The 26,417-nt window shown below is 45.5% G+C and overlaps 1 protein-coding gene across 2 annotated transcripts; it reads left to right on the top strand.

Annotated features, from left to right (window-relative positions):
- The first annotated feature begins 487 nt into the window (after positions 1 to 487).
- PPP1R3F (protein phosphatase 1 regulatory subunit 3F) lies at positions 488 to 16,193 on the top strand. Of its 2 annotated transcripts, none has more exons than XM_081277511.1 (4): positions 488 to 1,605; positions 12,041 to 12,096; positions 12,750 to 12,832; positions 14,406 to 16,193. In XM_081277511.1, exons 1-4 carry the CDS (start codon positions 611 to 613, stop codon positions 15,708 to 15,710), a joined length of 2,439 nt encoding a protein of 812 aa, XP_081133637.1. In that variant the 5' UTR covers positions 488 to 610; the 3' UTR covers positions 15,711 to 16,193. The 2 variants fall into 2 exon arrangements, with proteins under 2 accessions (XP_081133637.1, XP_081133638.1); XM_081277512.1 differs by having other exon boundaries at positions 489 to 1,605; positions 12,753 to 12,832.
- Positions 16,194 to 26,417: the final 10,224 nt, after the last annotated feature.

Below are 26,417 nucleotides of genomic sequence, written 5' to 3'. Positions count from 1 at the left end.
ATTGGCTAGTTCCGCCCTGGCTCCTCCCCTTGAAGCCATAGAGCAGGCTTACAAGACTTTGCACTGGCTCACTTCGGCTATTATCGTCATCTTGCCTTTACGTCACCTCTGCGCGTCTCCTCATAGGCTGTTCTCTGTTTCTGTCTTACGTCCCACTATCTACGCAACCCGCGGATCTCCCACTTTTCGGACCTGTGGGTTCGCTCCCTTATTCCCCCATCGCCTGAAGCCATTCCACCTCCCCGCTGCCCACAATGCCGCTCCCATTCAGACTTCCCTATTAGCTGTCCTACTCCTGCTCTCGGCCTCCTGGGCCCGCACCACCCCCATTCCCACCTCCCCATTGATTTCCCCATCATCCCGCCTCCCACACCTCCCACTCTCCGGCATCCCCATTGGCTGTGCCCTTCTCCTGCTCGCCATTCACCACCTACGTCATCCGTGCGCGGCTGCCCATTGGCTCTCTGCTACACCTGTCTTCATCTCGCCGCCTACGCTCCCCGTGAGCTGTACCCCCCCGCACTGGCCTTCCCATTGGCTGTCGGCCCCTTCAGGCCCTGCCCCCGCCGGTGCCGCCGCCGGTGCCGTCGGTGCCGCCGCGGCCGCCGATATGGCGCGCACGGCCCCTGTGGAGCCCCCGCTGCGGCATCCCGCGCCCCCATCACCGGCCGCGGGCGAGCCCCGCACCTCGGTTGAGGCGGCGGTGGCCCCGCGGAGGGTGCTATTCGCCGACGAGGCCCTGGGGCTGCCGCTGGCGCAGCTGCGCCGCTACCGGCCGTGGGGCGGGCCCGGGGCGGGCAAGATGGCGGCAGCGGCCGGGCAAGATGGCGGCGGCGGCGGGGCTGATGAGGACGACGATGGCGAGGATGGGGATGAAGGGGAGGAGGAAGACGAGGTTATTCCCGAGCCCTCGCCGCTGTGCCCCGTCCCTGCTGGCGGGGGTTTTTATCTGGTGCCCACATTTTCGCTGCCGCCTGCGCCGGGCCGTCTGGAGCGCTTGGGGCGCGTCATGGTGGAGCTGGAGGCGTTGCTGCCGCCTCCCGGAGCGGTTCCCGGGGGTGCCGGGGTGTGGGTGCCTGGGGGACGCCCGCCGGTGCTGCGCGGGTTGGTACGCGTGCTGAACCGCTCCTTCGAGAAAGCGGTGCACGTGCGGGCCTCACACGACGGCTGGGCTTCCTTCTGCGACCACCCAGCGCGCTACGTCCCGCGCAGCCCGCCTGGTGCAGGAGCAGGAGGAACAGGAGCAGGAGATCCCATCCTGGATCCAGGTCTCGGCCTGGGCCCTGGCCAGGCATCTGCCTCCTCACCCGACGACGGCGGCCGCACCGACCGCTTTGCCTTCCAGCTGCCCTTTGCTGAGGGCGCGGGTGATGGGGCACGCCTCGACTTCGTGGTGCGCTATGAGACCCCCGAGGGCACTTTCTGGGCCAACAACCACGGCCGCAACTACACAGTCCTGCTGCGGATCGCACCCGCTCCCACACCCAGGGATGTCGAAGGGTTGCTCCAGCAGCAGCAGCAGCTGGAGCCACAGCCTGAGTGCCAGGGTCCGGTGGAGGCTGAGGCCAGGCAGCTGAAGAGCTGCATGAAGCCAGTGAGGCGCAGGTAATGTCTGCCAGCGCCACCTCCGCCAACACAGGGCTGTATGTAGAATGGAGGGCAAGCATTCCTGCCCAGGAACCCCTCAGGCCTTATCTTCAGAACAGGGAGGAGAGTGCAGTCAGTCAAATAGTTGTGGAGGCCAAACATGTGCTAGTAACTGTTTTAATTATTGGGATTTTTCATTTATTCATTTATTGAGCTCCACTGTAAAGCCCTAAACAAAACAGACATCTTCCCTCCCCTCAAGGATCATACAAGCTCCTGTGGGAGACAGTTTGAAAAAAACAACAAGTAAGCAGATAAGTAGGGATAAGGTTAGCTGCTGAGAGGAAAGAAGTATGAGGAGATAGATTGGGAGGGAATGGTTGTTTTAGAGACTGTGTTCAGGGAGAGCCTTTTAGATGAGTCCTGGATAATGAGAAAGAAGAGATGGGGGGAAGAGAATTGGTAGAAAAGGGGCATCATTTAAACAGTCCTGAATGATAAGGAACAGTTATGTACGTATAGGTAAGGAAGGTTCTAGATAGCCTGAATGGCAAGTGCAAAGGCCCTGAGGCTGGAATGAATTTGGTGTGAATGAATGGGCAGTGTGCTGGAATGGAGAGAACTGAAGTGACATAGTAGTGTGGACCAACAGCCTTGCAAGTGATGAATAGGGAATCTGATCCCCATCCGACAGAAAAAATCAGGGTTCCAGAGGTGGAGAAACTGGTTGAGGAAGTGATGGCGCCTGGCTTTTTGACACCAGCCCTGTCTGACTTCGAAGTCTGTGCACATTCTTTACTATTATGCTCTGTAATCTAGGTTGAGGCCTGCAGAGGTGAGGGACTGAGGCCATGCTCTCAGGGAAGCAGTGGTTTTGGCAGAGGCAGAACCAGATGGGGAGTAGACTTGAAGCTCATGTCCCTTTTTATTGCCACACTTCCAGTAACCATTCAGGGACTGGGAGAAAGAGCCAGTTCTATCCCAGGAAGCTTTGATCCAAGTTCTTCGTAGGTTTCCTCCATTATTATATAAGTTTTAATGACAGCCACTAGGCCTGATTCTTTATGTGGCCATCTAAGTATAGCTTGTGATCAGTAGGTTTTCTCTAAAATGCATACAATTCCCCATTCCTGGAAGGATTGGAAGTGGGAAAATGCTTTTTTTGGACCTTGTATATGCTTGACTAGATGTTGCTGGTTGCAGTGAGGTGTTTGTGGGATCTGTTGGTCCTGGGGAAGCTTTAGGCTGTGAGTGGTTCAGAAAGATATACCTCGTGCCCAGCACTGTGATACCCACAGCTTCTTGGGAAGCTGAGGCAGGAGGATCACTCAAGCCTACAAGTTTTTTGAGACCAGCCTGGGCAAAGTAGGTCCTTTCCCCCTAAAAAAAAAAAAAAAAAGAAAAAAAAATTAAAGAAAGGCCTTTCTCATGGCTGGTGGGCATATGTGCCTGAGTGAGTGAACAAGCAGTCAAGTCAAGTGCCTGCTTACCACCCTGTGACACCCCCCCCTCCGTCACCATACCTGAGATTTAGTCTAAAGGAGGTCAGCAGCATGATTACTTACTTCTTTAAGAGTGTGGATTCTGGGGTTGTGGCTCAGTGGCAGAGCACTTGCCTAGCATGTGTGAGGCACTGGGTTCTATCTTCAGCACCATATATAAAAATAAATAAAGGCATGCCGTCCTTCTACAACTACAAAAAATAAAAATAAAAAAGTGTGGATTTTGGCCAGGCACTGTGGCACACACCTGTAATCCCAGCAGCTTGGGAGGCTGAGGCAGGAAGATCACAAGTTCAAAGCCAGCCTCAGCACCTTAATAAGGCCCTGTCTCAAAATATAAAATGGGCTGTGGTTATGGCTCAATGGTTAAGGCCCCCTTGGTTTAATCTCCAGTAACAACAACAACAAAAGTGTGGATTCTGGCATCAAATTGCCTGGGTTCAAATCCTAGCCATTTCACTTACCAGCTTTGTGAACTTGGCCAACTTATTTTTTTTAAACATTTGATTCAGCTGTGTTTTTTTAATCTTTATTTTATTTTTATGTGGTGCTGAGGATCAACCCAGTGCCCTGCACATGCTAGGTGAGCACTGTACTGCTGAGCCACAACCATATAGCCCCTTGGCCAACTTATTTAACCATACTGTGCCTCAACTGACTGTATCATCTTATGTAAAACAGGCGATTATGGGCACCTACTTTACATGATACAAATAAAAGCACTCAGAACCAAGCCGGATTCAAAGTGCCATAGAGATGTTAGCTATATTGATGTTTAGTTATTCACATGCAGTTCTCTAAGTTCCCCTACTAGACTCAACTCCTATCACCAGCTGTGTGGCCTGGCCTCAGTTCCCTAATTTGCTAAAGGGGAGTGACCATCATGTGTGGTTGAGTCAAATACAGCAAATGTGGCCAAGGTAACTGAGGCATGGTAGTAGCTACATAAGAGTGGCCAGCATTTACTGAACTCTGCTAAGAGTTCCAGGTCCATTCTCTCATTGAGGCCAAGTGTGCATGTATATGGTGTAGGTGCTGTAATGATGGTCTCCATTTAAGGGGGGAAACAGGGAACTCAGGTGAGCCAGTTTGCTCAAAGTCACTCAGCTAGTGAATGACAGGACCAGGTAGAAATGCTAAGGACATTATTTTTTTTTTAAGTGCTGATCCTCTTTGAAGTTCTGGCAGGGTTCAGGGAAAATTCTGGATTTCATTCTTGGTGTTCTCAATGTGTTGTGCTTTCCTTTTGCCTTTATGTTTTATTGAGGTATACCTACAGAAAATGCACTGCTTAAGCATACGACCCAGTGGATTCGTACATATGTATGCACTTATATAACCACTTCCCAGATCAAGAGATCCAGTAGTTCTAGTGCCCCAGAATTGCTTTCATTTCTATCATTTTTCCCAAGTTGTCATCTCAACCTACTGTCATGGGAGCCCTTTCTATAAGATGAGACAGTTTGAGTAACAGAGTTTGGTCATTTTTAAGAGTTGTGAAAAGCAAGGGACAGAGAAATCAAAACCTTGCTAGGGCAAGGTGGGTGGAAAGGGTGTTTTTCTTTTAAAATACATGGGTGGTTTTAAGGAGAAATTGAAGCAGCCCGTTTAGACAATTGTTTTGGTAGGTGGCCCCAGGTCTGTGGTTCCTAACATGACTTGTGATATTATTTTAAGTGGGCAGATGGCTTTTTGATAGTTTCTTTATCTTTTGATCTCAGCTCTTGCAAAGGGGAGGCTGGTGCTCATTGCAAGATCAGCGATAAGGTTTTCTTTGTAGGTTGGTGGCTTTCCTGGCGAGTACATTTCAACTTATTATTGTTTTAAAACCTGTGTGCTGCTGATTACTTGGAGTGCTGTTCAAGAGCCACCCCCTGTGATCCAGACCTCTGGGGAAATAGTGAAGGATCTCAGGGGATATCCTTTACCTGTGGGAGCCCCATTGTAGAGGGCTTCAGGAAATACTGGCTGTAGACCCCCTATGCACTGGATACGACCATGCCAGGTGGGAGAAATGGGAGAAGTCTGGTGGTCATTGGGATGTAATTCAAAAGCCCCAATGTCTGCTTTCCCTGGGTTGTGGGACCAGGCTTTCAATTCCCCATTAGGCTTACAGATAATCCATCAACAAGTGTTTATTGATAACCTTCTGCATGCTGGGCACAGTGCTGGGTTCAATCAGGGGAAATGAGATTCAGACTGGTCTTAACATAACCAAGGGCTTTTGGTGGAGCTGGGAGGGAGGGGCAGTGTGGAGAACTTGTCATGTGAGACCTGGCTGAGACCCTGCTCTTTGCTAGGCACTTTGCCAAATATTTTTGTGCAAAATTGTAGTTACACCTGACAGCAGACCCTGTGAGCTGTGTTTTTTTGTTTTGATTTTTTTTTTTAGTTGTTGATGGACCTTTATTTAATTTATTTATTTATATGCGGTGCTGAGAATCAAACCCAGTGCCTCACACTTGCAAGGCAAGTGCTCTACCACTGAGCCACAACCCCAGCCCCACTGCATTGTTTTAAATCCCTCTTTCTTAGAGGAGCAAACAGGTTCCTAGAGTCCCAAGTTCCAGGGCCGGTGTGGAAAGGAGCCCTCTTGGTCTACCTTGGCTTAACACTCCAAGAAGGTCTCCTGTTCCTCTTAAAAACAAAGACCAACAAAGCCTAACCATGGCCTTCAAGCACCTTCCACTCTAGTCTCCCAATCTGGCCTCTGCTGGCTTCTAGGCTTTCCTCATACTGGACTCTGTTCCTGAGTTCTTTCAGCCTGGTCTTTCTGTCACTCCCAGGGCCCTGGCTCTTTCCTGCTTCAGGACTTTTGCTCATGTTCTTTTCTTTACTGGTAATGTTCGTCTCTAGCAGTCTCGTGGAGTGGATCCTGCAGTTCTAAGAGGGCTTCCTAGGGAAACCCATCCACTTCAAGCTCCTTGGGTTCCCAGTTTTTCTCATAGTACTGGGAAGCCTAGCAGGCATGCCCTGTTATAGCATGTTATAGCATGCACAGCAGATGAGCCCCACCCCAAATTCTCCATCATTTTCTACCCTGCAAGGCAGTCCTGCTGTATTTTTCTGACCCACTGTTGTCGCTTTTCTCATGTAACTTTTTCAGATGTTCTTTATCTTCACATTTCTCCTCCTGCTTCCCAAAACACAATAGAAACCATAAGAATGGAACTCCTTACAATTTGCAGCCTCTAAGTCAAGTTCTCCTCTCCTGTGTTGCAGGTGAGGAAAAGTCCCTTCACCTTTAGGCCAGTTCCTCTGCCTATGCTCCAAGTTCCAATTTTCTGCTACCTGCTGCAGAATATGAACTCGTCAATCCCTCTTTTTGTCCTGGCAGCTTTTCTACTGCCCTCCCTGATCCTCTCTGTTGACCTTTCCCCCTGCCAGTGTTGCTATCTCTACTGATCTCCTCTCTGCCCTTGGCTCCTGGCCAGCACTGTAGTAATCTCCCTCCCCATTCACTCCCACCCTATGGGAAGGATTGGCCACATGCCCTTTCACTCCCTGCTCACCCCTATGTATTCGTCAGCCCCTTGCATCAGCAACATTCCATAGGAGATTTTTCGGTTTTCTTGAAGTGGCTGACCACTCCTAATGAAGTCATTTCCTTCCTTGGCATTGGGATCACACTCTGTTACTTTTCCTCTGAACTCTCTGGCCCTTTTCTTTCACCCTGCTTTTTTAGCCTTGTATCTGAACTTGGTATTTCTACTTGACTGAGTCTTAATGGTTCCTCAAATTAAACCTTATTCAGGGCTGCATTTATCCCCTCCTCTTCTCAGTGCTCCAGAGCAGCCTCTTACTCCCTTGATCCCTCCCTTGCTTATTTTCATTCTAAGCATTCTTAAGCCCTCAACATCCCTGTGGTCTGGGCCAAGGCCCCTTGTTCTAGAACATTCTTTCCTTTTTTTTTTTTAAGGCACTGACCTCAGTTTGTAGTTAGACATTTATTAAGGGGTTACTGGATAACTCTGCCCTGATAGACTGTAAGCTCCGTGAGGGGTAGGGATACAGTCTGCTTTTGGTCACCACTGTATTTTGCAGGCCTGCCATGGTGCCTGGGATTTAGCAGGTGTTCAATAAATGTTTGTTGAAAGAACGAGTTTGAGTATTTTTTTAATGTCTTCTTCCACAGTGAATTGTAAGCTTCCTAGTTGGGTTTGCTCACCGGTGTATGTCCAGGGTTGGTCACTGGGATGATGCACAATAAGGCCTTAGTGGGTTTTAGGTGCACCTATAACTGAATGGATGGGATCCAACTTGATAATAACTTGATAATGTAAGTTGGCAGCCTTAGGGCCAATGGGAGCAATTAGAGTTGAAATAGGATGGGTCAGAGGTTATCAGAGGTGTCTGGAGAGAGGATTTAATGAAAAATGACACCCATTTTATTCCATAGAAAATTGATAGGGCATCACAGTTAAGGATATGGGCCTGAGGTCCTTCATTAAGAAAGTGGCAGAGCTGGGAACTAAGCCTGGGAGATTCTGCTCTGGTACCCCAGTTCTTAACTGCTCTACCAGGCTGGGGAGTGTATCTTACCAGCTGGGCACCACTGGGCATGTAGCTTTCTTTTTCAGATCCTCAGTTTCCCTCAGTGCGAATTTGAAGAGAATTACTTTTAAGCACTTTATAGACACTTTTCATATATTTCTTCAGTTCACTTAACTGAGTGAGGGAGGAAATCACTATTATCCGCTCTTAATAGATGAGAAGAGTGTGACATAGAGAGGCTAAATAACTTGCACCAGGTTACACTGCTAATAGGTGGAAGAGCTGGGATTATTAAAACTTGCATGTTTTGACCATTTATTGAGATGTGAAATCAATTTATTGGGTTCTAACCAATACTAAAAAGTGGCATAGAAGTACCAAGCATGTCACACTATGCAGGAAAGGTAAGTATTGTTTCAAGTTCAAAGAACAACCATTTTTCAGTTCTATATGTGTGAATATATTTACTCATGAGTGGGTGTGCTGGGTTATGATGTAAAATGGTTTCCTTACTGGTGGGCTATGGCTAGGGAATTGTCACAGCAATAAGTGAAACTCACGGCATGATAAATGCTTTCCTCCCTCCACCTTGCCATATTATAAGTCTCAAAGTTGAGGCTGACATTGCTTGGGGAAGGTGAGGCAGTGTCCCACATAACTTGGTGGCTTTCACATCTGCCTTCAAACCCCATTCTTTCCTGAAAGCAAAGGCCTAGGGTAACTCTGATTCCAAGTATCACAGGGCAGCTTTCTGAAACTGCCTTTAACCCCCCCCCCCACCCTGAGAGTCAGCAGCAGCATCAGATTGTATCCATGAGAGCTGGGAACTGCTGAGTTTCCCTTTGGTTTCAGTGCCTGACCCACTTTGGGCTGGCAACACTCTTTGAAGATGTGAGTGCTGAGGGCACTCAGTTCTTGGGTGGTGTTGGTGGTAGCAGGGATGTGACTGTTCTTGAGAGTATGCTTTGCTTTTTTCCATGAGGCTTGCCAGCCCTCTCTTGCTTGTTCACTGTCTAACCCTGGCAACTCATCTTTCTGTTGTGTCTCTGCTGGCCTAGGCAGAGGCTGGTGCCACCTCTTTCTAAGATCTCTCTCCCCGATTTCCTTAGGTACTGTGAGTTCAGCAGTTCCTTGCAGGAGAAATTTTCACACCCAGGAGATTGGTGTGTAGGCCTTAGCCCTTTCCAAATAACACCGACTTGGCTATTACTCACAAGCACTCCCAAGGTTCTTGCCCGAGACAGCCGCAGCAACTGGTGCCATGGCCTTCTACTGCCTACAACCCTTGAGAGGATGCCACGTGGCATTTGTGGGACTGGTGCCAAAAGAGCAGGTTTCCTTCTTGAAAATTAGCAGGCGCACTGTAGGTACAGTTTTGTTCTTAATATGTCTCCCCATTTTTCTAAGAATCCTTCTGTTACTGATCAGTGAGTCAGTATACACTTGTTCTTGATTTCCCTTACTGTCCTCATTTTGACTGTAGTCAGAGCTGCCTCTAAAATTGTTATTGTAGACGACAGTTCAAGGATATATCTATATTTTAGGCCTCCAATTTCAGATACTGTCTTCAAAATGGAGCCCCCTTTGTATGTTATTAGTGTGGTGTGGACTGAGTGTGCATAGGGACAGTTCCTTAAGCCTTACTTTCTGCATTTCAAATGACTTGGTATATCAATGAAAAGGGCCTGTTTTTAGGAGAAGTGAACAATAAATGCTGGTGCCTCCTGCTTTCATTTTTCTGACTTTGAGTTTAGGAGAACAACTTGTTTGCTTCTGTGGACTCTGTGGACCCTGGGATAGGCTCAGTTGCTTGACCTGAGTTTTAGATGTTCCTCTTAGACTTGTCAAAGTGCTGCTCTGGCAGTTGAAGGATTTCTTTTGCATTTGTTTTTCTTCCCCCATTTCTTTCTCCAGCTGAATTGTGGAGACCTTTGCCTTTTGGCTGACTGCTTCCTGAGTTCTTCCCTTTTCACTTGCACATTTAAGCCACTTTGTAGTGGCTTTTAGAAACTTGGTTGTCACGCATGTCAGAACTGGGCCAGATGGCAGGAAGGCTTGCCTAGTCCTGTCCCTGGGAGGGCGGGCTGGCTTTCTGTCTGTTCAGGAGTATTTTTGAAGCGGCTTGCTTTAGAAGATCCTAGGAAGATTATTTTTATTTTTTTAACAAGCACTGACTTCGAGCTGTTGGGCAAAGATCATGTTGAGCCACAAGTTCATAGGCCTGGATTTTAAATCTACTGAGGGGACTAGTATAGGACTATGGTGATTTGCTCTGAATCCCTGTTTCTCAACTGTGAGGTATAGGGGGTTGATCTCTGGGATCCCAGTATCACCCATCTGAGGTCCTGTAGTATTCTGATTCAGATGCCTCTCTGTGGGATGTTTAAGCCCTAGACCAGAGAGAATGATAGACTCTGCTTTCCAAGGCTTTCCAGATTCTAGATCCATATACATGGTTCAGGCTTCTTCCTCAAGGGTGATAATAAAAAGTTCTGGCAACCTTTGTCCTTGTTGGTCTTCTAGCCCACATGACCATGGAGGCAGGGAAACTAGGAATGAGTATGGAGGGCAAAGGGCAAGTCCAAAGAAAAGGCTGGATGAAGGAGTAGGGAGAAATCTTGTCTATTATTGATGCCTCCCTTTATCTACTTCTAGAAAGTGTTGGAAATCAAATTGGGTAAGACCCCAGTCTTTCTCGTCTAAGAAGTGGCAGCATATTGATTCAAAACCAGAAGGCCTGTGTCTCAATCCTGTCTGCATGACTGAAGCCACTCACACCATCTCCAGATCATCATATGTAGTTTAAAGGATTAGAAGTACCTATCTTAGGGCACTGTGAAGATTAAATTAATATATGTGAGGCACACAGACCAGTGCCTTAATGCCATAGTACATATGTACAGGTCAATTAGTGATACTGTTTTTCTTTTTTTGGGGGGGTACCAGAGATTGAACTCAGGGGTGCTTAACCACTGAGCCACATCCCTTGCCCTCTTTTATATTTTATTTAGAGACAGGGTCTCACTGAGTTGGTTAGGGCATTACTAAGCTGATGAGGCTGGCTTTGAACTCACAACCCTCCTGCCCCTGCCTCAGCCTCCTGAGTCGCTGGGATTACATGCATGTGTCACCACATCCAGCTTGATATTCTTTATTTGTGAAGGCAAGTGGTGCGGTGTTTTCACAAAGTTTCAGCTATTTCTAGGAATGTCAGTATCACCCCATTGCTTCTCAGGAAGAAAAGTCTAAGCTTCCCTCAGGTCTCTGAAACTATAATCAGTGCTTCCTTCATTCACCTTATCTGTACCCATTTGATACTCGTAAGAAAGTAAGAATAGTGATTTCTTCATGATGAGACACCGACCCTGGCAAGGGAGGTATCTGGTTGAAATATTCTTGATTTATGTCACTTAAGTCAGACTTGGCTGGCAAGGGAGCAATAGCCACTTCCTATTGATTTAGCCCTGCTGTGTGCCAGGTCCTGATATATGGCTTTCCATTCTCATTCCTCTTCATTTCCCTGTGCTTGATGTGCATATCCTGGCTTATGTTACAAGTGAGAAGGTGACATGATATGGCAGGCTGATCTGGGCATGGGCAAGGGCTGGTGAAGGGACCCAGGCCTTTCTGACCCCCTTCCTATTCTCCATTTACTTTTTCTTTCTTCCCCCTATTGACTCCTGTGTCCCAAAGTCTTTTCCCTCTGCCCTTTCTTGGAGAAGATGGCTTTGTCCCCAGACAGGAATGGACCATAAACAAATGATCCAGTTTTTTTCTTATTGTGGGATTAAACCCAGTGATACTGTACCTCTGAGTTGCATCTCTGGCCCTTTTTATTTTATTTTATTTTATTTTTTTACTTTGAGACAGGGTCTTACTAAGTTGTTGAGGCTGGCCTTGAGCTTGTGATCCTTCTCTCTCAGCTTCCCAAGTTGCTGGGATTATGGGCAAGCTCCACTATGCATAGTGAACCAAACATGTTGAAGCTGTGCACAAGACTGTTTGCTGAAGTCTGCTTTTGACCCAAAAGTAAAGGAAACAACCTACTTGCTCAGCAGAAAGGGAATAGCTATGGAAATTATAACAAGCCATAAGATATGACTATTAAGCAGCCATTTTCAATGTTTGCAAAATCCTGTAATGTTTCTTACTGATAAATCATCAAAGCCAGCTGTAAACGTATGTAGAATCTAAATAGTTTCAGAGAATGTCTGGAATGAAATTTTCCATAATGGTAATAGTGGTAGCCTCTATCTGATGTGTGTGATTGCTTTGTTTCCTGTATATTTATACTTTCCTGTATTTTGCAAAATTTCCATAAGCGTGTAGGACTTTTCAGCAGAAAGTAGCAGCTGTCAGGTGAGGATAGGCCACCACAGAGGTGCAGAAGGTACCCACGGGTGGCAGAACTGGTCTCTCAGGGCGTGAGATCTATGTGCTCTCTCCTCTGCCCACAGGCCTCATGAAGAGGAGCTGAGGATGAAGAACATGGATGATAATACCCCTGCCATGGGTAAGCACCTGGCAAGCTTTGCAGTTCTAGTCCCTTTTTATAACTCAATTGTTTTTGCTTGTTTGCAGTACTAGGGATTTGAACCAAGGGACTTGTACATAAAGTGCTCTACCTTCAGGCCTTCTAGCCCCTTCTTTTTTCTTTTCCTTCTTCCAAGGGTGCTTTACAGCAATTTAACAAGCTCAAAATAAAAAAGCTTAAGCTACATCCCCAGCCCTTTTTTATTTTGAACTTGTTAAATTGCTGAAGCTGATCTTGAACTTACAATCCTCCTGGCTCAGGATCCTGAGTCACTGGGATTACAGGTGTGTGCTGACACACCTGGTGAAGCAACAATAATATTAAATACTACTACTACTACTACTACTACTACTAATTATTATTATTATTATTTGTAGCACTGGGGATTGAACCCAGGGCTTTCTGCATGCTAGGTAAGTGATCTACCACTGAGCCACATCCCAAGATCCTGTTATTTCGTTCTTCCTACCCTTTTTCTTTCTATAAAAGTGAAGAGGTACCCTCTTCCTTAGACTGCCACAGAAAGCTTCAGAGACAAACTGCCAGTTGGCCACACTCGTAGATTTTCTTAATAAAATAAGACATGCTTTTACACCTGTCTTGCTCCAACACTTTCCTTCTCTTCTCTTAAGCAGAACATCTTGATGTCCAGGAGTCACTGGGATCCTTGGTGGCCCCTACTCCTCTCCGTCCATGGCCCCAGATGACCCTTCAGGTAAGCAGGCCCTTGCATCCTGGGGGCAGACAGCCTAATGTGTAACCTCAGCTGGACTAGGTAGTGGAGCCAAGTAACTCTGGGTTCATTCTAGGTCAGAGGGAGTTTGCAAAAACCAGAAGATGATAGGGGAGGGGGAGAATCAGTGATTTACCTGGGCTTAGGGAAATTTCAGTCGTTAATTTGGCAAATATTTAGGGGTGCTTTCTGTGTTTAGACACTGGAAACACAGTGGTAAACAAAAATGCTGTTTGCATGGGGCTTACATGTTAGGTGAGATACAATAAAATAATAGTTAAAATACATAGCATATTGTTATATGAAGATGAATACTAAGGGAAAAACTGAAGGGAGAGGGAGAGAAGGAGAGAGAGACACACAGAGAGAGATGGATGTTTACAGCTTTAGATCAGGTGGACTGGGAAGGACTTAGCAAAGATTGAGATTTGAGAGACGATCTAAAGATGAGAGAGTGAGCCATGGGGATAACTAGATGAGCATTCCAGGCAAGTACAAAGTTCCTGAAGTGGGGCCATGACTAATGTGTGAGGGACTGGGGAGGCTATTGTGGAGGGAGCAGAGTGAGTGGGGGGCAGAATGGTAGGAGTTAAGGCCAAGAGAGGTGGCTGGGGATAGATTGGACAAGGTTTTGTGGGCCACAGTGAGGACTTAGGCTTTTATAGTGAGAGCGGGAGCCACAGGAGGGTTGTGAGTAGAGGAGGGACTTGGTCTGACCTTGGATTTAACAAGCTCCCTCTGACTGCTACCTGGAAATAAGCTGTTAGGGGAGGATGGAAACAGGGATGCCAGGGAGGAGGAGGAGGCCATTGCAGTGGGTCTGGGAGAGCCCTGATGGTGGTGACAGGGGAGGAAGGGACATCTCAGAGCTGTGTGTGTGTGTGTGTGTGTGTGTGTGTGTGTGTGTGTGTGTATGTTTTAACTTCTTATTATAAAAGTTTCCAAATATGTATAAATGTAAAGAGACTAGTATAATGAACTCACATATACCATCACCTAGTTCCAACAAATATCAACATGTGTCCATTCCTACTTTCCATACTCTCTGCCTCGCCTCTCATTTTCTATGGAATTGTTTTGAAAAAAAATTTAGACAAATTGAGTGTGATGGTGCACACCTGTAATTCCAGAACTTGGGAGGCTGAGACAGGAAGATTGCAAGTTTGAGGCCAGCCTCAGCAACTTTCGCAACTTGGCGAGACTCTGTCTCAAAAAAAAAAAAAAAAAAAAAAAGAATATATATATATAGGCTGTGGATATAGCTCAGTGGTAAAGTACCCGATTTCAATCCCCAGTACCTATACATGTCCATATCTATCTATATCTATTTATCTATCTAATAATCTACCTACCTACGTATTTACTTACGTAAATACCTATCTGGATGACAGAGTCGTTGGAGTTTAAAGAATTCAAGAGGGCTCTTTAAGGCATTATCCAGAAACTCCTGTTGGGCTGGGTGTGGGCTGTCACTTGTTCTTATTGTCTTGCTTGTCTCTCCCCTCCTATACTTCATTCCCTTCCTTTTCTCTCCCTATTCCCATCATTGCTCCAGGTTTCTGAAGCTACTGCAACTGGAAAACCCCCAGAAGAAGGTGACATCCCCAGAAGCAGTCCACCTGTGGCTTTTACAGAAGTCCCCCAGGCACCAGCCATCAGGATTCCCCCCTCCACCCCTCTCTGTGGTCTGGGTGGCTTCCCCAGGGACCAGGCCTCAGGGCCCGATGCAAGTGAGGGGGCCACGGGTCCCTTCCTGGAACCCAGCCAGCAACAAGTTGAGACCACGTGGGAAGTATTGAGTGAGAGTGGAGGGAGTCGAAAGGACCCCATGGTGGGGGCTATTATGGATGAGCCTTCTGGGGGTCTGGAGGTCGTGAGTGGGTTGGAGGAGCTGCTTGGCGAAGACACCATTGACCAGGAGCTGGAGCAGCTCTACTTATCCCACCTGAGCCGCTTGCGGGCTGCTGTGGCTGCAGGTGGGGCAGGGGGTGGTGGGGAGGGCCCCACAGATGGAGGGATGTCCCCCAGCCATCCCCTGGGCATACTCACGGATCGTGACCTGATCTTGAAGTGGCCTGGCCCTGAGAGGGCCCTGAACAGTGCCCTGGCTGAGGAGATCACTCTGCACTATGCGCGCCTGGGGCGTGGTGTGGAGCTCATCAAGGACACCGAGGACCCTGATGATGACGGGGAGGGTGAAGAGGGGCTCTCCATCACTCCCTCCAGCCCTGAAGGAGACAGCCCCAAAGAATCGCCTCCGGAAATCCTCTCTGGGGCCCACTCCATGGTAGCCACTATGGGAGATGTGTGGCTCCCATGGGCAGAAGGCTCAGGATGTGACAGCCCTGTGGTTCTGGGTACAGAGGGCCAATTTACAGGGGATCCAGAGAAAGGGGTGGGTAAGAACACCACCTCTTTGCACATGAATAGGATCATAGCTGGGGTGACGAGGTCCCCAGGGGAAGCCGGGACAGAAGCCCGGATGGAGGTCACTGGTGAGTTGGCAGACGGCTTGGTTTCTTTATCTGGCAAAGAACCAGCTGCTCCAGTCCTTCTGCAGGAGCAGAATTCCACCCTCCTTGGTCCTGTGGAGGCTGAGGTCTGTCTTTCTAGTGTGGCCAGACCTCATGTGATCTCCCAGGATGAAAAGGGTGCAGACCCAAACCTTGAGCCCTCAAAGAAGTCTCCCACCCTAGCAGCCCCTGCAGAATGTATATGTGGCTTACCTCCTCAGCTCCGGGGGCCCTTGACCCAGACTCTGGGAGTCCTGGCTGGGCTGGTGGTCGTCCCTGTGGCTTTGAACAGTGGTGTGTCCCTCCTGGTGCTTGCGCTGTGCCTCTCTCTGGCCTGGTTCTCGTAGGGGATGCTTGTGGGATCAGCAATAACAGGCTTCCCCCTCTCTAGGGTCTGGGGAGGGGCAGTCCCTCTACCACCCCACAGGGTTGATATGAGATTTGTGGCCTGTGCAGTGAGGGACCTTGGTCCTTTGCTTCTGAGACTGCTCGATTGGAGAGAGCCTTCCTTGTCCTGGAGCTGTCCAGTCAGCACGGGACTCCCTGCAGTGATACCCATGGAGAGGAAGGGATAGTGGATGATGTGAGAAAAAAGGACTTTTAGAATGAAACCAGGCATGTCCTCCCCCACCCCACCCCGAGCCTGTATTTATTTTTGTATAATTCTCTGGACGAGGGAGAGTGGTCGTGAGCTGGTCTTGGGGCACAATTACCCAGAGAGATATTTATTAACAGCCAACCTGTGCAACCTGCTGGAGCTTTATTTTTAATTTAATTTATATAGAGTACCTATTATTATATGCCACAATAGAGCTCTATGAGAAACCATGTGTCTTGCTGTGCAATGGTCTCCTGTTTGGGTCCGAATGTACAGGGTGGTCACATTCTGGAGGAGATTATGGTGGGGAATGGGTGGTGGATGTGATCCTGCCTGCTGCTACCACTTCAATATGTCCCTGGGTATCTGTGTTTCCTCATGTCATGGTCCTAATACGTGTAGTCCTTTGGTCTTTCCACATTCTGCCTGTGGGAAACTGCCTGTGTATATAAGGTTGGTGGTGGGATCCAGAGAGGAAGAGTTGTGGCCACATCAGGGTTTGGTGTCAGTTACATGGCTGCAGTGTTGACTGTAGTCATTTTTGGTTATGGGGATATGAGCTGTGAATCAGTCAAAAGGTTTTGAGGTTACTGAAAAAACAGCCCTAGACCCAGCAGGAAGACCCCTCCAACCTCCAAACAGGGGAGGCCTCAGAAAGGACAGAGGAATTAATGTACTGTGAAAAATTCTTACCAGAGTTGCTGTTCACAGACATCACATTTCTACTCAAAACAGGAAACCCAGAAGCTTTGAAAGAAAGGGTACATATATCTATTGCATGCAAATAAAAACTCTTTGCATAGCAAAACAAAACCCCATATATGTATTTACTTTACAGCAAAACTTTTCATATATTTATAGCAGCTTTCTTTAGTTCTTCATTGCTCCAATGCCTTTCTGAAATTACCCCAGTTTTTTTTTTTTTTTGCCCAACCACTTCATCAAAATGGCTGAAGTTACTGATGATGTTCACATTGACCAAACTACAGTTAAGTCTCAGACCTCATCTTATATAGCCTCTTAGCAGCATTTGACACACTTGGTTATCTCTATTTTCAGCCCTTTCTTCACATGGTTTCCAGGATGCCACATGCTCCTAGCTTTCCTCTTTCACTGGCTACTTTTGTAAAACAGTTCCCCTGGCACTTAGTAACTGTTCAGCATGTACCCATTGAATGAAATACATGAAGGAACAAACAAATGTACATGAGGATATACAGAGAAACATGGCCAGAAAGCTTAGTTGGTCACTCAGTGGTTACAAGTTCAGTTCAACTCCACAAGTATTGACTGGCCACCTCTTCTCTGATCTGTGGACACACAGAAAGGAGCTCACAGTCCAGTGGGGGTGACAGAGAAAGAATTCCAGTGCAGTATGGCCAGTGCATCAACAATGATAGGTCCAAGGGGCTGTTGAAGCCCAGGACAGATGCTTGGCCCAGTTCAGGGAGTCTGGAAATCTTGGAGGATCTAGTGCCTGGACTGGGTTTTCAAAACCAGGAAAGAATCCACGAGATGATGAAGGAGAGGAGAGGCAGACTCATCAGAAGAAATAGCACCTAAGAGTCTGGAAGAGGAAAACAGCTAGTGAACAGTTAAACACCCACACATCTCATCTGCTTTTTAAGGAGGATATTGTGACTGTCCAGTATCTACACCCAGATATGTTTGTCTTTCCATTGATGTGGTAATTAATTTGATGCCTAAAAAGGCAACTTCATGCCAATTTGGTTGATAAATTAGGTCAACTGGACAAATGACTACAGACATATAATTTGCCAAAAGTGTCTCCAAAAGGAATAGAACACTTGAATAGGCCCATAACAATTGAAGAAGAAACTGGGAGCCAACAGTTTTCCCATACAGAAACACTATCTTCCCAGATAGCTTTGCTGTTGAAATACTGAGGAAACAAAAAAAATGCAAATTTTACCAAAGCACTTCCAGGGTGTAGAAAAAGAGGGAGCATACCAAATTCATTTTGTGGGGCTGATATAATCTTTGTTTTAGAACTTGATGAATCATGGGCTGGGGCTGTGGCTCATTGGCAGAGCACTTGCCTTGAACATGTGAGGCACTTGTTTCGATCCTTGGCACCACATAAAAAAATAAACAAAATAAATATATTGTGTCCATGTATAACTAAAAATATTTTAAAAACTTGATGAATCAAAAAATAATATCAATAGAACAATCTCAAGAAAATGGATGCACATATTCTAAATGAAATGATAATTGCCTGGGTACAATGTATTTTATAAAGTTTAATATGACCAAGTAGGATTTAGTCCCAAAATGTACTTGTTTTAATATTTGAACTCAACATAATTGCCCTCATTCACAGATTAAAGGAGAACCTCCAATCATCTCAATAGATAGGGAGATAGGGTTAGATAAAATTTGACATCTATTGATGATTTAAAAAAAAAACTTAGCAAAACAGTCAAATGGACATTTTTAGGTTAAAGGGTATATACAAAGCATTGCATATTTGAATGTTTATAGCTTTGGCATTGGGAATGTGCCAAAGATGGCTGCTACAGCCATTTCTACTGAGCCTTGCACTGGCTTAATAGCCAGTATAATAATGTGAGGGAAAGAAAACACTTAAAGGTTGGATATTAGGAACAAAATTGTTATGTGTAGGCAATACCATTGTATATGTAGAAAATATAATTTATGGGTAAATTATTAAAATTACTAGGAATTTAGAAAGATTTCTGGGTACAAAAATCTATACTTAAAAATTTATTTGGCTTGGCATGGTGGTGTATGTCTATAATCCCAGCAGCTCTGGAGGCTGACGCAGGAGGATCTCAAGTTCAAAGCCAGTTTCAACAATTTAGCAAGGTCCTAAGCAACTCAGCAAGAACCGTTTCTAAATAAAGTACAAAAAAGGGCTGGGGATGTGCCTCAGTTGTCAATGTCTCTGGGTTCAATCTCTAGTACCAAGATAAATAAATAATAAATAAAAAAGAGCTGGGGATGGAGTGTAGCTTGTTTGGCAGAGTGTTCCTGAGTCCCATTCCACCTCCCCAAAATAGTAATAAAATAAAAATTTATTGCTTGGGCTAGGGATGTAATTCAATGGTAGAGTGCTTACCTAGTACATGTGAAGATCTGGTTTCATCCCTGACACCAAAAAAAAAAAAAAAAAAAATCCAAAACAAAACTATTGCTTTTGTCATGATAACAAAGAAATTGTAGTTGTAGATGGACAGCATGCCTTTATTTTTAAATTTTTTTGAACACACAGTATCTTTCTTTATTTTTATGTGGTGCTGAGGATCGAACCCAGTGCCTCACATATGCAAGGCAAGTGCTTTACCACTGAACTACAGCCCCAGCCCTTGTTTGTTTTTAAGTGTTGCTAAGGATCGAACCCAGTACCTCACACATGCTAAGGGAAGTGCTCTGTCACTGAGCTACAGCCCCAATAAATATTTTTTAAATAAAGATACCATTTATTGGTTTGGGTTGTGGCTCAGTGTCAGAGCACTTGCCTAGCATGTGTGAGGCACTGGGTTTGATTCTCAGCACTGCATATAAATAAATAAAAGAAAGGTCTGTCAACAACTAAAAAAAAAAAAAGATACTGTTTATGACCTACTGAAAAATTAACAAAACAGGGCAAGAGCTTTATGGAAAAATATAAACCCTGATTGAAAGGCTTTTAAAAAGACTAAATAGAGCTGTGTGTGGTGGTGCATGCTTGTAATCCCAGCAGCTTGGGAGGCTGAGTCAGGAGGAGCATGAGTTCAAAGCCAGTCTCAGCAACTTAGGGAGATCTTAATAAACTCAGTGAGACCATGTATCTAAACAAAATATATAAAAGGGCTAGGGATGTGGCTTAGTGGTTAAGCACCCCTGGGTTCAGTTCCTGGTACCAAAAAACAAAACAAAACAAAAAAACCTAAATAGAAAGCTGTATACATTGAAAAGTCAGAACCATAAATCTGTCATTACCCTCTAAACTGTTTTGTAGATTCAATGCAAATCCAATCTCAATTCCAATAGATGTTTGCATATGTGTAGGTTTTGACTAATTCATAAAATTATGTGGAAGTATACTTATTATAAACACATAGCAATCAAGATGGTGCAATATTGGAGTGAGGCTGTGGCTCAGTGGTAGAGTGCTTGCCTATTGTGTGTGAGGCACGGGTTTGATCCTCAGCACCTCATAAATAAATAAATAAATGAAATACAGGTACTATGTCCATCTACAACTTAAAAAATTTTTTAGAAGGTGGTGCAATATTGCTGCAAGAGTAGATAAGTGGACCAATGATAGACTTGTGCTCTCAGGAACAGACCCACTCCTATGTAGACACTAAATAAATGACTGAGGAAGTATTGTAGACCAGTGGGAAATGGTTGGACTTTCAGTAAATGGAACAATTGGTTCTATTTTGAAAAAAAGGAATGATGAAATTGGATCCCTGTCTTACAACACAAAAATAATTCTTGGTTATTTCAAAACCTACATATGAAAGGCAAAGTTAACAAGCTGTAAAATTATAATATGGCAGAAAAGTTTTTTTTTATGTTGGGGTTCAAACCTCATGCATGCTTGACCAGAGTTTTATCACTGAGCTATACCCTAACCCCAGAAAATCTTTGCTTGCTTGTGATTGAAAAGTTTTTTGTTCAAGACAGAAAAGCATTAACCATAAATGAACATTATAAAACATTCAATGACATTAAAATTAAAAAATATTTATTGATCAAAAGACACCATAGAGTGAAAACACAAGCGACATCTAGGGAGAAGAAAATGGAAGCATATATAACTGATAAAGGTCTCACACCTAGAATATATTAAAAACCACAGAGAAAAACCAGACATGTTAATAAATGAACCAATAAATTTTGGTATATTCACAAAAAGGAATATTGCACAACGAGAAGGGAAGATCTACAACTGTATGAAAGGATCTGGATGAATCACACAGACATGATATTGAGCAAAAGGAGCCAAACGGAAGTTTCATACTGTATGACTGACCCATTTACAGGAAGTTTACAAACAGGTGAAACTAACGTATTACCACATGAGAGGTAACATTATAAAGAAAGGTGAAGGGATGATTTTCATTGTCACCATAGTGTTTCTCACTGCAGGGGTGAGGGATGTGGCTGGGATGGAGTCTCTGGGACTTCTGGGATGTCTGTATAGCCTACTGATTCATCTGGGGTGGTTTGTTCATGAATGTTCAATTTACTTTTTTGTGCTCTTTATGTATTTTGGGAGATTGAACCCAGGGACACTACCACTGAGCAACTGTATGAAAGGATACTCCTAGCCCTTTCTTAAAATTTTGAGACAGGTCTGGCTAAGTTGTCCAGGCTGCCTCAAACTTATGATCATCCTGCCTCAGTTTTCCCAGAAGTATTACAGACCTCTGGGATTATAGCCCTGCACGATGGTGCCTGGCAATGTGCAAATTATTAATATTCATTAAGATGTACCTTTATGTTTTATATGCCCTCAGGCAGAAAAAAAATCACCAAGTGGGGCAAGAAGTGGGAGTAAGGTGACTGTCTGGGGCTCCTGCACACAGTTTCCCAGCATCCCTAGCTTCCTGGTCTACATACTTCTCAACCTCCTCTGTGTTCAGGGTCTTGCTTTCATGAAGGCTTCAGAGGCTCCCTTAACCCTGTTTGTGGAGAAGATGCTGTGGGGAATTGTTGATCCTATATGGGATCAAGCTGAGAGCAGCTGTGGGGAGGGGACACCCATTTCTCAGGGCAAGGACAGGATTTACCCATCTTGACCTCAGATGCTGGAGTTCGCCTCCACTTGGCCTTTTATCATACCCATAATAACCCAGGACAGGTGGGTTATGATCCTTATTTAAAACCCTGGTGTGGCTGGTAGTGGTGGTGCATGCCTGTAATCCTAGCAGCTCTGGAGGCTGAGGCAGGAGGATCGAAAGTTCAAAGCCAGCTTCAGTAAAAGTGAGGTGCTAAGCCACTCAGTGAGACTCTGTCTCTAAATAAAATACAAAAAAGGGCTGGGGATGTGGCACTCCTGGATTCATTCTCCAGTACCAAAACAAAACAAAACAAAACAAAAACCTTGGTTAGGGGGACAAGTCCTAGTTGTATGACCTTGGGTAAGTTACTTGTCCTCTCTGAGGCCCAGTTCCACTTTCATAGAAGAGCAGGGTAACTGTGGGCTTTGAGGAAAACAAATGTAATGTCACTTCACCCAGGACCATGTTCAATTGGTCTAGTGGTCAATGCAATGTAGCAGAGTGGACGAGAGCAGGGGCTGGAGCAACACAGTCCAGGGCTGAACTGCCCCTGTGTCATGCAATGGGCAAGTTACTTAGGCTCTCTGTGTTTCGCTCGGCTCATTTGTCCTCTGAGTAGTAACTTTCCCTCCTTACAGGGTTTTGTGAGGGTGAAGTGAGATGCTCTGTCAGTCACTGAGAGCAGCACCTGGCATAGAGCAAAACTGAGTGCATACCTGCTGTAGCCACCTCTCACCAGAACCTGTTCCCCATGACACCTGCCCCACCTGCTAGTGTAGACTATCCTAATGGTGTGTGGTGTGTAGAGTGGGGCCTCCGTATGCTCCAGGTGCCTTCCTGGCCTGCCCCCTCATGAGGCCCTGGGTCCTTTCACCCTTGTCAGGGGTCCTGCACACCCCTGATTCTCACCTGTCACTGAGGCTGATAAGGAAGCACGGCCACCACCTCAACATCCAAGTGATACCTTATGTAGGCTGCAGGGCTGGGTGTCTCTGACACAAGTGCCCTGGGAGGGAGGGAGGGAGGAAGGGAGGGTGGATGCATGTTCCCACCTGAATAGTTTCCAGTTGCTGATGGAACAAATTCACAACAAACTTAGTTGCTCAAAACAACACAAATCTATCATCTGAAGTTCTGGAGGTTGGAAGTCTCCCAGGTCGGCAGGTATGTTCCTTCAGGAGGCTCTAGAGGGGAGAATTTGTTCCTTTGCTCTTCTTGCTTCTAGAGTTTGTCCATGGTGCCCCTTTTGCTGGTGCCCCTTCTCTCCATCTTCAGAGCCAGCAATGGACCGTTGAACCCGGTGCCCATCCTGTGGGGGCCAATAACATGTCATGTCAATGGACATAGAATTATTCTAGTAATAATAATAATAACAATAAAAATATGTCGGCATTTACCTCAGTTAGTCTGTATCAGACACTGACTCCCCACTTTCCATGAATTCTGCTTTCCTCATAGAAACCCTTGAGTGTAAATTCTACTTGTATCCCCAGTTTACAGATGAGGAAACTAAGGTCCTGGGGCCTCCTGTGTTCTTATCATCCCTGAGAACAGTCCTTTGCAGGGGCTTCTTGATCATCTTCTGTCACCTCCTCCTTGTTACAAGGCCCAGAGTCTGAATCTCCCAGTGGCCCTTGCTCTCTGTTCTTAGCCTTCAGCCATCTGTCACCTGCTCACATCCTACAACCCCTTCTCTACCTATTTTTGGTATCTCTGATCCACAGTAAGGCCAGATTCCCACCCGAACTTCTAGATAAATTGAAGTGAATTTTCCTTTCATTCAGGGAGGCCTAAATGTAGCCTGTGGTCCCTTAGTGGTTGTGGTCCCATGGTGATGTCACTAGGATTGTCCACATTATAGTGATACCCACTTTTGCCAGCAGGGGGCGCCTCATCACCTAGTCAAGGAAGGCCTCAGAAAAGACCCAAGAGGGTCAATCTTTCTTTATCCCACTTGCTCACAGTACTGGAGATCAAAGGGCACTTTATCACTGATCTACATTCCCAGCCCTTTTTTAAAAATAAATTTTATTTTGAGACAGAGTCTCGCTAAGTTTCCCAGGCTGGCTTTGATCTTGCAATCCTCCTGGCTCAGCCTCCCCAGTAGCTGGGCTTACAGGCATACACCACTGTGCCTGGCAGGATTTACTGGGCAGGAGAGGCAGTTTTAAGCATTTACTTCTAGTGGGGTTACAGGCCTCTGAGGGTGCATGACCCCTAGGATGGGGAGTCCCTGGGGCCCTCCCTCTGCATGCAGACAGATGGGGCAGCCTAGGATAGGCTCTGCTCCTTCCTCCTGGAGGGCCGAGGTTTTAGTGGGTACTATTTGGGTTATTCTATGGATGATCTTCCTCCTCCTCGTGTTCTTCCTACCAGCAGATCATTTCTATGACTAAAAAGAAGTTCTCATATTTTTAATCTTCTTATTCTCATTTAGAACTTTCATTATAGTTTTCTTCCCCCCCAGTAAGATGCACTGATTCTGTGACCTGGACCACAAGCAGGTCAGGTTACAGTGTGACTAGTCCTGAGGGAACAAGCTTAGATCATGAAGATACTTGGGACACTCTGAACAGAGCCTGGGGTTTAGGAAAAGGCCATCAGCCTCCAACCACATCCTGGGCACCTTCCCCCACCCAGTTCCCACCCAGGGCCTGATTCTGGGTTTACAAGCCCTAGTTGGTGCAAATAGATGACCCAGGAGGTCCCTTCAGGGGAGAAAGCAGCAGAAAATCTGTACATGGCTTGAGGGGATGTACAACTGTGGGTTAAGGGAAGGGCCACCTGCCACCCATCCACTGACCTGCTGTGCTGTTACAGACTCAGTTCCTGACCTTTATGGCCTCAGTCTCCTAACCTGGTCAATGGGCATAATTATACTCTCAGAATACAGGAGATGCTCCTGAGTGGAGGGGAGCTGAAGCCATAAGAAAGCAGATTAGGGGCTGGGGATGTGGCTCAAGCGGTAGCGCGCTCGCCTGGCATGCATGTGGCCCGGGTTTGATCCTCAGCACCACATACAAACAAAGATGTTGTGTCCGCCGAAAACTAAAAAATAAATATTAAAATTCTCTCTCTCTCTCTCTCTCTCTCTCTCTCTCTCTCTCTCTCTCTCTCTCTCTCTCTCCTCTCTCTCTCTTTAAAAAAAAAAAAGAAAGCAGATTTGGCCCAAGAAGAGGAGAGGTTAGAATTGGTGGAGGAGGACTGACTTGAGCCAATTCAGGCATCTCCAGGGGCTATCTTCCTAGAAGTGCTCTGGGAAGCCTGGCAGGGGAAAGCTCTGAGGCCATTGACGGGAACCATGGGCCAAAGAAAATTTGAGGTTGGCTCTGTAGTGCTCTGGGATTGCCAGCTACTGGTGTCACTGACTCCTTCCTGTTTGTCCTTATTTTGTGCCCACTGGAATCCTGAGATGAGCTCAAAGAGCTCACTGCCCCATTGGTCACTGTTAGAGCTGTGAGCCATCATCAAGACGGCCACCAGGGGAACACTTGTGTAATTTACCCAGCAGTGGCTCACATGTTCTAAGATGATTCTGATGATATGATATTATCGATTATCATCATTGTTTGTTCACTCATTCTCCTATTGGATATTTAGGTAGTGCTTGATTTACCTTTTTTGAATATATCTTTTATTTATTTATTTTTTTACCATCTTAAAACAAATGATATGTACATTCTTGCCCATACATATAAACCTGGTAAAAATACAGCAATATTCATGTAATGTAAACTATTTGTTAACAGCAAAGAATGAGAAACAAATGAATTATACAAAAACAACCTAATTATACATCACCCATTGAAGAGCATCTGGGTTGTTTCCAGTTTGGAGCAATGATTAACAGCTGCCATAAACATCTGCGTGTGTTTTTGTGTGAAAATGAGTTTTCATTTCTTTAACAGAAATATCCTACATGTCCAATTGTTCTGACACTGTTTGTTGTAAAGACTTTCCTTTCTCCATTGAGAAAGTGAATTTTGCTATATTATCCCATAGAATACTACACAACTATGAGATAGAATAAACACACAGAGATTGTGTTAAGTGAAAGAAGCCAAATGCAAAAGGGGTCGTGCTGTAGAATTCCTTTTACGAACGATGTAAAAGCAAATAAACCTAATGTTCAAGTATACACACACATGTGTCAAATAGTTCTACAGAAAATGAGGATTCTCATGTGCTTGACTGGCAACATTGAAAAAAAAGTATTTAAAATTGCAATACAGTATAATTTTATTTGGGGAGTTATATGAAGTTTAACACATATAAATGTTCAAGTATTCACCACCATAATCAGGATACAGAAAGTTCTGTCACCCTAAAAAACTCCATCATGCTGCCTATAGTAACATGTTCTCTTCACACCAAAGCCTCTGCAAAACTTCATCACTATAATTTTGTCTTTTCACGAATGTCGTATAAATGGAATAATACAGCCTGTTATTTTTTTGTTCTTTTTAGTTATACATTACAGCAGAGTGTATTTTGACGTATCATCCATATATGGAGTATAGCTTCCCATTCTTGTGGTTGTACATGATGTGGAGTTAGGAAAGTTATGTCAAATTCATTACTCTTTCTCCTTCCCATCTCTCCTCCCTTCCCTTCATTCCCCTTTGTGTAATCCAATGAGCTTCTATTCTTCCCTCCCTGTCCCTTATTGTATGTTAACATCCTCTAATCAGAGGGAA

The sequence above is a fragment of the Spermophilus citellus genome (assembly GCF_964194105.1).
Source record: "Spermophilus citellus genome assembly, chromosome: X".
Taxonomy (NCBI): Eukaryota; Metazoa; Chordata; class Mammalia; order Rodentia; family Sciuridae; genus Spermophilus; species Spermophilus citellus.
Note: the sequence above shows the minus strand (reverse complement) of the source record. Positions and strands in the feature narration are given on the sequence as shown.

Excerpts from the sequence above, each read along its gene's own strand:
- PPP1R3F (XM_081277511.1), top strand. The coding sequence starts at position 611 with ATGGCGCGCACGGCCCCTGTGGAGCCCCCGCTGCGGCATCCCGCGCCC. Across the intron at positions 1,606-12,040 it reads ATGAAGCCAGTGAGGCGCAG|GCCTCATGAAGAGGAGCTGA; the intron begins GTAATGTCTGCC and ends CTCTGCCCACAG. Across the intron at positions 12,833-14,405 it reads GGCCCCAGATGACCCTTCAG|GTTTCTGAAGCTACTGCAAC; the intron begins GTAAGCAGGCCC and ends TCATTGCTCCAG.